This window comes from Saimiri boliviensis, chromosome 1 (assembly GCF_048565385.1).
Source record: "Saimiri boliviensis isolate mSaiBol1 chromosome 1, mSaiBol1.pri, whole genome shotgun sequence".
NCBI classification, from domain to species: domain Eukaryota; kingdom Metazoa; phylum Chordata; class Mammalia; order Primates; family Cebidae; genus Saimiri; species Saimiri boliviensis.
Window position 1 is genome coordinate 213,631,271 of NC_133449.1, and position 12,132 is coordinate 213,643,402.

Sequence of the window (12,132 nt, forward strand, 5' to 3'; positions counted from 1 at the left end):
GAGATCCCATCTCCATTTTTTATTTTTTAAATATTTATTTATTTATTTATTTATTTTGAGACAGGGTCTCACTCTGTCACCCAGGCTGGAGTGCAGTGGCATGATCTCTGCTCACTGCAACCTCTGCCTACCCCAGGGCTCAAGTGACCCTCCCACCTCAGCCTACCTAGCAGCTGGAACTACAGGTGTGCATTACCATGCCTGGCTAATTTTTGTATTTTTAGTAGAGATGGGGTTTCACCATGTTTCTCCAGGTTGGTCTTGAACTCCCAAAGTGCTGAAATTACACGTGTGAGTCACCGTGGCCAGCCCCGCAATCTCTATTTAAAACAAAAAACAAACAAACAAAAAAGATAAAAAGAGTTCCAAGGGAATTACCAGGAGAGCACCCAGCACAGTTTCATGTATTCCAAGGGATGGAAGTGGGGAAGCCAATAAAGGTCCTTGAGTTGAATAGCCAGATTTAGCTAGTTCTCCTAACAAAACAGACCCAGCAGAACTTATGTGTGAGCCAGAAGAAAAGGCCCAGGAATTCTCCCATAAGGCAACACAAAGAAATAAATCAAGAAGAAATATATATATATATATATATATATATATATATATATATATAAAATAAAAGAATCAGAGAAGAGATCCAAAAGTTTCAACATCAGTCTAACAAGAGTCCCAAAAGAAGAGAATAGAGAATATGGAGGGATGGTGATATCTGAAAAAGTCACAAAGTTATCTGTGGGGGGGATAACATTAGGAGAAATACCTAACGTAGATGATGGGGCTATGGATGCAGCAAACCACCACCATGGCATGTGTATACCCATGTAACAAACCTGCATGATCTGCACATGTACCCCAGAACTTAAAGTATAATAATAATAATAAAACTGATTAGAGGTATCTTGAAATGACTCTCTCTAGGCAAATACGGAGCAAGGTAAGCAATGGAAAGAATAATCAGAACAGATTATATAATACTGAATTTAAAATACAAATCCATTAATCATAATGATTCTAACAGAAAAATCTGGGAGCAGAGAAATAGGAAAGCTCCATTTACAGAAGAACACCAACTAATAAGAGTAGAAGGAATGATAGAAACATCACTATTTTGCAAGCACATTTATCATAAATGAAGGAATTACACAAACTAAAGGGCCTGGGTTCATTAAAAATGTTAATGTTATGAAAGACATGGAACCTCCCCCCAAAAAACCAGTGGGGGTACTGCTCCAGATTAAACTGAGTAGAAGGCAGATATGGTAATGCATGCCTATATTCCTAGCTACTTGGGAGTCCGCGGCATGAGGATTGCTTAAGCCCAAGTTCCAGAGCAGCCCAGACAACATAGCAAGATCCTGTCCCTAAAAAAAAAAAAAAAAAGAGAGAACGAAAAAAGAACAGAGAGATAAAACAACTAAATGCAATATGTAATCTTTAATTGCATCCTGGATTGGTGAAAAAACAACAACAATAAACCCCAGCTATAAAGCACATCATAAAGAAATAACTGAAGAAATGTAAATATGGATTATATCTTAAATAATAGTAAAAATATAATAGTATGTTAGACACCTTGACTGATGATTATATTAGGCTTAATAGGATAATGACCTTGTTCTCAGATTATACATGCTGAAGCAATTAGGAATGAAGAAGTCTCATAATGTTTACAATTTACTCTCAAATGGCTCAACCAAAAAGAGAGAGAGAGACAGAGTGTGTGTGTGTGTGTGTGTGTGTGTGTTTATAAAACCTAAGGTTCAATGTCTCATTCTTGTCAATTTTCTTAGGTTTGAAATTTTGGAAAATAAGAGGAAAAGAAGAAAGTTCCTTAAAAAATTCAAAGCACTGAGTGCCATGATCTGACTTGTATCCTAGGATGACTATTCTGAGAGCATTTATTTCAGAAAGAGACAAACCAGGAATAGCACACCAGAGGCCAATTTACCATGAAGCCGATGAAGCTCAAGCTTCAACGCTCTTTTCTTGTGGATCCTTTCCAAGCCCCAGGAAGAACCTGAGCAGTATATCTTCACATGGTCATATTCTTTTGTAAAATTTGCAAAATAAGATATTTAGTCAAGACTACTGTCTCTTTCCACTCCAAATCACTTCATCTTGTGTCAGGCAGCTCTGGAGTAACCACGGGCATTTTGGGGAAGCTGCTAAGGGGAATTTAACTTTAGGTTTAGTGAGCTATTATTTGTGGTTTATAGTCACTTCCACGTACAGTTGAGTGTTTGATAACTATCCTAACATACGTATGACTTTTAGAAATGCTTCTGTCACCCACAGTGCTCACTTACTTGGTGTCATGACAAGAATGCTGAGCTGAAATCGGAATACAACACAAACTCTGGTGCCCAGGACCAGAAAGATGTGGAAAGAGAAGAAATATGCTGAAAGAAAAACTGATTATCAGTCTCTTCTCTCTATAGAAAATATCACAAAGTGGTTGTATTCGTCCATTCTCATGCTACGAATAAAGACATACCTGAGACTGGGTAATTTATAAAGAAAAGGAGGTTTAATGGACTCAATTCCACATGGCTGGGGAGGCCTCACAATCATGGTGGAAGGTGAAGAAGGAGCAAAGTCACATCTCACATGGCAGCAGGCAAGAGTGCATGAGCAGGGGAACTGCCCTTTTACAAAACCATCACTTCTCATGAGGCTTATTGACTATCATGAGAACAGCACAGGAAAAACCCACTCCCATGATTCAATTACCTCCCACCAGGTCCCTCCCATAACACATGGGGATTATTACAATTCAAGTGAGATTTGTGTGGGGATACAGACATAATATAGCAGTGGTTATCATATGAAGACATGACCAAAGACTATGGTCATCCAAAAAATATAAGAAAAGCTGAAAAAAGTATCAGGCTGTTAAAAAGATCTGTTGCCAGGTGTGGTGGCTCATGCCTGTAATCCCAGAACTTTGGGAGCCTGAGGCAGACAGATGGCTTGAGCCTAGGAGTTTGAGACCAGCCTGGGGAACATGGCGGAATCTCGTCTCTACAAAAAAATTAGCCAGATGTGGTGGCACATGCTTATAGTCCCTGTTACTCAGGAGGGTGAGGCAGAGAGAACTGTTAGAGCCCAGGAGGTCAAGGCTGCAATGAGCTATGATCATGTCACTGCACTCCAGCCTGGGGAACAGAGAAAGATCCTATCTCAAAAATATATACATATATTTAAAAACGTTTGTAGTATTTGACAACTTTTTAGTTGTGATTTGTTGTGCTTTCACTTATCATTCAAAATATTTATTTTGTACACCTATGTATCTGTTATTTTATAGTGTTTTTTCCTTACAAAGGACCTCCCAAACTGTTTATGTTTGAGGCCTTACAAAAGCTGAAAGCACCCTTTAGAGAGACCAAAAAGAAGGCCACCATGACAGCTAATCAAATGACTAGAATGTGAAATCCAATGAAGATGAAGAGAAAGTAATGAGTTTGAGATTTACTTAAAATGTAAAAGGAAAAGGGCTTCTTAATCAACTGGATAGGAGGAACTGGGGTGGGTCTAGGATGATTCTTGTTTGCATGAATGGATAGGTTTGGCATCATTAACCAAAACGGAATTTGGCCAGAGAGAGACGGCGTCTACGGAACTATGCATCAGGAGCAAGACTAAAACCAGAGACAGACTCAACAGTCATCAGTGTGTATGTAGGAGAAGCCAGGGCAACAGATTAGCAAGTTAATGGTCTGGCTGAAGAGCAAGAACAGGTGAGGCCAAAAGGTGGAACTCTGAGAAACAATTCCATGATATGTTGGTGCTGCTGTGTGTGTGGGAGGATGGAAGAAAGGTAAAGGAGACAGAGAGTTAGAAGAACAAAGAAAGAAAGAGAAGCTTTATTAAATGAAGGGAGAGGTATGTTTCAATAATTTCAATAAGTGATAACTATTATCTCTTATCTCTTCAATAAGATATAATTGTTATTAAAGTGTATTACACTTGGCAACAAGCATGTAAGTGGTATCTCAGTCCGTTTTGTGCTGCTATGATGGAATACTACAGACTGGGTAATTTATAAAGAAAAGAAATTTATTTCTCACAGTTCTGGAGGCTGAAAAGTCCAACATCAACGTGCCAGCATCTGGTGAGACCGCTGTATCTTCCCATGGCGGAAGGCAGAAGGACAAGAGAGCTCACAAGACAGAGGGCAGAAGGGTCCAAACTCATCCTTTTATCAGGAGCCCACTCCCGTGACAACTAACCCACTCTAGAGATAATACCATCAGTCCATTCATGAGGGCAGAGTCCTCTTACCCAAATTACCTCCTAAAGGTCTCATGGCCCAAAACTGTTGCATTGGGGATTAAGTGTCTATCACATGAACTTTGGGGAACACATTCAGACCACAGCAACTGGAGACCCTGAGTGAGAACAAACTTGGTGCCATTGCGAAAGTCAAAGTCAGATTGTAGTAGACTGAAGAATAAATAGGAAATGAACTCAGGAAGTGTGGATAACTCTTTTATGAATCATCACCAGAAATAAAAAGAAAGATAGGGAAGTAGAAGGGATGTGGGGTCATGGGTCGGTCATGCCTGTCTTATTTGTGTCTACTAATGTTAAATATATGCCTGCCCTCTGACCCAACAATCTCGCTCCTGGGCAACGACCTAAGCATCCTCAAAAGAAGAATGGATAAGTAAATTATGGCACATTCATACAATGGAATGACTAAAAAGAACAAACTACAGATAAACACAACATGGACAAATCTCAAAAGTATTACACTAACTGAAATTAGCCTGACACAAGACATTACTACATACTGTATAATTTCATTTATGAAGTTCAGAAATAGGTAAAACTCATCTATGCTGTCAGAAATCAGAATAGCAGTTACCTCTGAGGAGGAGTGTTATTAACTGGGAAGAGGCATGAGGAAGGCTTCTCAAGTGCCGCAAATGTTCTATACCTTGATCTGTGTGAGTTGTGTGTCTGTATACATAGGCAAACATGCATTTAGCTGCACTCTAAGATGAGTAAACGCTATGTCCTTTACTTTGCAATGCCACAACTTAAGAGTTTTTAGAATAATGAACAAAAATAAAATTTAAAAAATAGGTTTACTAAGGAAATATCACTAAGATCTATAAACCACCACCAAATCAAAGTGAATTCTGAGTTGGCCCTAAGATAGCTGACAATGATATGCACAGCAGCAATGGTTGAAGCAGCCCAAACCCAGTGAATTTATCAGCCATGGAATAAGCAATCCTTTCTCTTAGAAAGCACTGTCAGTGTTTTCAGCTCACTCAACATTATCTACCTAAAAATCCTGCTCCCAAGCCCACATCTTCATGTGAACAATCTATCCTTCCCAATTGAGTAGACCTTTAGATCATCAAAAAGAATTTTCTAGGGCTCAGCATCAGCCTAATACCTCTCATATGTCAAAATACACAATTGCCGACTTCCATCACTACAGTAGAAGAGCCATTTAGAGGACAGATTTGCACCCACTGGAATCACAGAAGTTCATGATCCTCTCGTTTGTTGTCTTTTTATTGTATCAAATGATGAAGCCATAGCTGCTGGCACTGAACCAAAGTCACTTTGGCTTTCAAAAACAACCTATTATTGCTTAATAAACTTAGCACAATTTAAAATACATATAATATTGGCATGCTCACTATGAAAAGAACATTAAATACTTACCATTTTGTCTGGTACCAACAGCAGCAATAATTACTGGAACTGAATTTAATGCTCTTTTTATCACCGGAATATAATTATCCTTTACTTCATGGAATGAAAACTTGTCATTAACGTTGTATTTGATCACAATGATGTCGGCACCCCCAATTAGATTTCGAGAAGTGTACCAATCACTGTCAAATATGTCCTAAACCAAAACGCAAATAGCAATCATTAGTCTACTTATCTTCCAATCAATTCTGAAATAATTCACAACATTAATTTTTGGAATTCATTAAAAATTATTTTAAAATAGGTAACTATATAAAACTGAAAGTGTTTGCAGTCTGCCAACTCTCTCTTTAAAAATGTTTACTTACTCATGTAGCTTGGACAATTATGTAATGGTTAAACATGAGAATCTGAGAATTCCTGAGAGTCAGATGAAATAAGCAACTTTCTTCCATATTTGCACTTAAAAATAAGCCCTTTGTTTTAAAATCACACTATATTTTTTATCAGCTCATATTTTCAAAAGTGTAACATTATGGCATTAGATGGAAGAGCAACAGTATGAGTAGTGAAGCTTCAAAGGCTTTTTTTCTGTGACCCAGTTAGACACTGCAGGATTTTCAGTGTTTTGCATTGCAATACATTTTAAATTCAGTGCAGTTCCATATACTTTATTCATATTTTCTTTTTCTTTTTTCTTTTTTTTTTTTTTTAGACAGAGTCTCACTCTGTCACCAGGCTGGAGTACAGTGGCTCCACCTCAGCTCACTGCAGCCTTCGCCTCCCTGGTTCCAGGAATTCTCCTGTCTCAGCCTCATGAGTGGCTGGGACTACAGGTGTGCACCAACATGCCCAGTTAATTGTATTTTTAGTAGAGACAGGGTTTCACCATGTTGACAAGGATGGTCTCGATCTCTTGACTTTGTGATCTCCCTGCCTTGGCCTCCCAAAGTGTTGGAATTACAGGCACGAGCCACCGTACCTGGCCCATATTTTCAAAATTCATACATACTTTTTAACTTTATCTGTCCTTTGAATAGTACTGTATATATAGAGTATGTATGTGGGGTGAAGGAGGAATTTCTTTATAAAAAAAGATACTGTGTATTACAAGGTGTTAACATAGTAAGAAATATATTTTCAATTATGTATTTTGCTTACATCAATTAAAAATTCAGGATAAACCCTTCTAGTTCTGAAATCTTTACTTTCGTGCTACAGCTAATAACATTTATATTTATTTAGAACCAGGCCATAAGTAATTTATTACAAACTCTTAAGTATACAGTGTTTTTATTTTTTTTTATTTATTTATTTTGGAGACAGGGTCTCACACTCTGTTGCCCAAGATGGAGTCCAGTGGTGCAATCTTGGCTCACTGCAACCTCTGCCTCACAAGTTCAGGCAATTCTTGTGCCTCAGCCTCCCAAGTAGCTGGGACTACAGGTGCATACCTCCATTCCAGCTATTTTTTTTTTTTTTTTTGTATTTTAGCAAAGATGGAATTTCACCATGTTGCTCAGGTTGGTCTTGAACTTTTGAGCTCGGGCAATCTGCCCACTTCAGCCTCCTAAAGTGCTAGGATTACAGGCATGAGCCACCATGCCTGGCCTGGGTTGATATTTTAAATACAATTTTTCAAAGTTTTTGTATGAATAGTGATGTAAGGAAAATACCTTTAGGTATCTTAATTCCACTATCAAATATGTGCAAGTAGTTTTCCTCTCACATTCTAGTTAACTATTAATCATTTGTCCTTTTATGTGGCCTTTGGTGCATATTTCTAGGATGTAATAAAGCTAGATTAAGAAAATAGCTAGCTGTGACGAACAGGTCCAAAAGCTGTTGAGCTAGGAAAATTCATACTTTGAAATACGAGTCTAAGGAAGGGTTAACAGTGTTTGAATCAGCCAACCAAGGTCTATGTGACAGAGCTTTTATCCTACGATGGAAAATTCTGGAGGAGTGTCACAGAGCAATGCCCTTCTGCAGAGAGAGCTTCTTCTCATCAGTGCCTCCCCCAGTTCCCATACGCTCCCAGCCACCCATTTCCCACAAGTACATTCAGAGTTACACGAACTGCAGAATTTTCAGTCATGAATACCCTATCAAAAGTGGGATGCATAGAGTATTTCTGAAGGAAGGTAAAAGAACAACAATAACAAAAAGGCAAAATATGGACTATAAATAACAAAGACAAAGGCTTGAACTTGGTAGACAAAGGCTTGAACTTGGTGCAAGGGAGGAGAAGGGAAGTGGGACACAGTGCAAGAAAACGGGAAAGCTTCCCAGCAGAGCTCTCAAACTGCCAAATCCCAAACCACACAACCTATTTGGTTCCAACTGCATCTGCTATAGCATTCAAGTTCAAAGTATACAAGTATAACAGAGTGCATAAGTTTAACAAAGAAGACAAACGAGATAAAAAACTAAACAAAATTGGGGCCAATATTAAGCAGCCACTTAACTCCAAGAAAAGAAATCAAAAGCAGCTGCTTTTTGAATTCCAAATAGTTCAAAATTCCAGAGTTACTGGAAAAGTATACAGGGAAGAGGAAGACCTTTAAGGGAAAATATTGTGAAAAAATGGGTCTGGGCATTGTTACCTCTGTGGGATTGAGGGTGTGAAAACGATAAATACTTTTATTTGTAATCCAAATCAGAGCTTCAAACCCTGCAAAGAAAACTGTGACTCTATTATACCACTTCACTGCTTTTTGGGGAGTGTTTTTAATAAACAGTAAAAGATACAGAAATGTGAAATGAAATAGTAATGTACGATACCAAAAATACGGATGGAAAAGAGAAAGAAAGATGCACTCAATAATTGACTATGTTTAATCAATCTGTAGCATATTTATTTTAAAAGTGCCAAGTATATAAGGCAAGGATCCAGGGTAAGGCTAAGGATCTACAGAAGAAAACTAGGGAAGAGAAACACAGCTATCTTGTTTCAACTCCAAGGCAACAACAACACAGCTCTTCTTAAACTATATCAAATAAAAAATACTCCAAAGAATTATGAAGGAAATCAAATTCTCCCACTCCTTGTAAATCAGTTCCAGGTTTTCCTCTAGGGGGTTATGCAACACAAGGCTTGGAGCCACATTTGGAGAATTGAACTCATCTTTAAAAAAAAAAAATCGGAATTTCTACAGTGAAACTATTTTATTTTGCTTGATTGTGGGGCTGCATGCATGAAGTATGACCATCGCTGCCCCAGCATACTGGTACTGCAGTTGTACAAACCTTGAATGACCTGTGAAAACCTTACTTTCGCTTAGTATTAATATAAGTGATACATAACTATACTAAAGTTAAAACAAACACTTAATTTTTATATTAGCTACCACTTACAGGCACTTACTAAATGCCAGCCTCTATACTTAGAACTTGACATGTGCTAGTTTCTCATTCACTTCTCAGCACAGCTCCAGGAGACAGATTATTATGTAGATAGGGAAAATAAGACTGAGAGAAGGTAAATGATTTAACAAGGACACACAGGCATGAAATGGCAATGTGAGAATCCAAAATCAGATCATTTGATATCAAAGGCTGTGCTCTATCTGCTCTGCTGTATTTAATATTCTGATTCTGTACATACTCAAACAACAGTTGATTCATGCAATCACAGTTGTAGCATCTCTGATGGGCTTTACTTACCACCAAGTGAAGAAAAGCACCTTATAAAGAGCAAACCTAGAAATGGAATCTCATGTCTGAAGACCTTTATAACCTAGAAAATTGTACTGGGTTACAAACTTGGTGCCTTAAACAGGGCCAGAGTCTAACCAAACAAAAAGTGATTTGCATAATAAACCATAACAACCAGCTTACGGCAAAAATCCCGACTACAGAGGCTTATTTTATCCATTTGGAAGATTTTGTTTTACTAGACAAAGTATATGGGATCACAAGCATTTCTGTTCGTGCAATTAACAATATAAACAGGAAAATGTTAACAGCTCATATTAAATACAGGGAAAGCAATCCTAACATTCTAATGTAGCTAATTTTATTTTCCCTCCATTTATTTACTCTATTCACTGAACATTTATTCAACTGCATGTTGTACCGTTATGTTTTTAGACTGTAAGATGTTTCACGATGAAAGACCCAAAGTAAAAGAAGTGTTTCATTTGCCTGCATAGACTCTGGCCAATAAGTTCTCCATCAATACTTCTTATGAACAACGTCATCCCTATTATAACTAGGGGTTTAATATATCTAGGGGTCTAATAGCATCTCTTAATTGAAAAGGCCTGTTTCGAATTTTACCAAATTAACATAACTTTCTTCTTTAACTGAAAACTTATACGAGCAAATAATCTTTTCTTTCAGTTATATGAAAATTTGCATAAGAAATTTTTCTAAGTACATTTTACACATTTTTTAGAATGATGTGGTAGTTTCCTATAGCTCTGACTCAGTTTTTTATATTGCTGTTTAAATATGAAATCTCACACAATGATAATTTGTATTTTTTTCAGGCACTACACTTTCTTCTGCTATTAAATGCAACATTTAGCTGAAACACAGGTAACTCCAATATCAGTAAAGAATCAGAGATTTTCAAATACGATTAAAAGAAAACATTCAAAACATGTTATCGTATACTGAAAATACTTACATGTGTCAGGAAGTAAATTCCCTTTTCCTTTTATCAAACACTCAAGAATCAGACTATAATTTATCCACTTCACTACAGTTTTAATTATTGCAAATTTTAATTTTTTAAAGTTTTCCACGCAACATTAGTAATATTCTGATTTATGAATTACTAAAACAAATGGCTAATACATAAAGAGTATTTGCTTTATTAAAATTAAAATTTTCAGAGCTCAATTAGTAGTGCTATAAATGAGTCATTTAAAATTACCTCCCAGTCCTTGCCTTTTCCTCCACTTTCCAGAGGAACTATTTCTGAACTGTCCCAGTGAAAAGTATTTTTACCTGTGTTTTAGCTTTGAGAGGGCTGTATTTTTAGAACACCAATATTACACTATCACCCACAGGGTAGGCATTAAAAAAAAAACAAAAAACAAAACACTGCTTTTTGCTGGTGAAACTTAGTGACCCCATCCCTCGGAGTTGGCACATTCAACTGTCAGTTGTCTACTAAGGGACAACCCACAGTCCTGAAGTGTACCAGTAAGTGCCCCACACTCCCAACTGGGGCCTTTTATCTTCCCAAGAGTGCTCGCTGACGGGGCTGTCCCCTGCCCAGTGAAACAAAGGACCAAAGATTTTCTCAAAAATGTTTAAAAATTCGACCCATGTAACGCGGACACTCCACACTCACGGAAGTGAGCAGAGGGGGAGGAGGTAAAAAAGCTCCTTCAGCCCCGGGGCGGAGCAGCTGCTGTTCCTTACCCAGACGGGACAGTCGTGGACCACCAGCTTGACATTCCCAAACGCACTGGCCTGATACTCGGTGAACACGGGACGCGCGACCGTGCTGGCCGCGTTCAGCAACAAGCTGCTCTCGTCCCCCGAGACCAGAGGGCTCCTCCCCAGGTAAGTGCGGATGAGCCCCGACGGCCGGTTGTCCTGGTGGAACGCGTCCCCTTCGTTCCCCAGCGCCACGATGTGGATGGACCTGCACCGACAGAGAAGGGGCGAGGGGAGAAGGAAAGCGCGGTCAGCGTGCGGACCCGTCCTCGGAACAGGAAGTGCGGGGGGCCGCGCGCGGCCAGGATGGGCAGTAGCCCCTGTCCCTGGGGCGCACGGCACGCGCTGGAGACAGACAATGGCCGGACGGCGGCGCGTACGTACATGATTTCAAATCCAAGGGCAGGGCGGCGACTCGGAGAAAAGCAGCGGCTCACAGCCTGGCGTGGCCCCCGGGCGGCGAGTTCACCCGCAATCCGCTCATCCCCGGCCGCGTCCCCCTCACGCGCCTCCACCGCGGCGGGGCCGACGCAGAGCGGGGCCGGGGCCGCGCCAGCCAGCGAGCAAGCCGGGGGCGTGGGGGCCGGGCGGGCGAGCGGGCGAGCGGGCGAGCGGGCGGGGGGCGCGCTGCCGCCACTCAGGGAGCGCCCCGGAACATCGCCGGGCGTGGGGCCGCCGCGCAGCCCCGAGTGGACGCCGCCGACCGCAGTCCCCTCCCCGCCGCGCCTCCTCGGCCGGCAGCTGTCGCCTCCCGCTGCTGCTGCCGCTGCTCCTCCTCCTCCCGGCAGAGAGCCGGGCGCGGGGGGGTCGGGGAGATCTGGGCCTCCGCCCCCTCGGCGGACCGGGCGCAGCACGTGCCGGCCCCGGGGGTCGGGCGGACGCGGGGGGACGCGCTCCCGGCCGAGGCCCCGGAGCTCCGGCGTCGGCGGCCGGACACAAAGGAGCGGCCCGCGCCGGGCGCCGCGGAATATAAATTAATAAATACAACGTCCCAGCTCGAGAGCTCCCGGCCGCCAATCCGCCTGCAGCAAGTTTGTTCAACTCGCAGGGCCGTAACCAGAG

General features: G+C 40.8%; 1 protein-coding gene across 3 annotated transcripts in view; it reads right to left on the reverse strand.

The window, feature by feature from the left end:
* RHOBTB3 (Rho related BTB domain containing 3) overlaps window positions 1-12,038 on the reverse strand; it is a 61,978-nt gene extending 49,940 nt beyond the window's left edge. The window contains exons 1-3 of one of the 3 annotated variants that reach the window (XM_003920740.4): window positions 11,455-12,038; window positions 11,053-11,278; window positions 5,686-5,872 (exon numbers count right to left, since the gene is read on the reverse strand). In XM_003920740.4, coding sequence (XP_003920789.1) covers window positions 5,686-5,872; window positions 11,053-11,278; window positions 11,455-11,456 — 415 coding nt within the window. In that variant the 5' untranslated portion in view covers window positions 11,457-12,038. The remainder of the gene's footprint in view (window positions 1-5,685; window positions 5,873-11,052; window positions 11,279-11,454) is intronic. The other 2 variants (XM_074383271.1, XM_074383285.1) reach the window with 2 other exon arrangements.
* Between the last annotated feature and the right edge of the window lie 94 nt (window positions 12,039-12,132).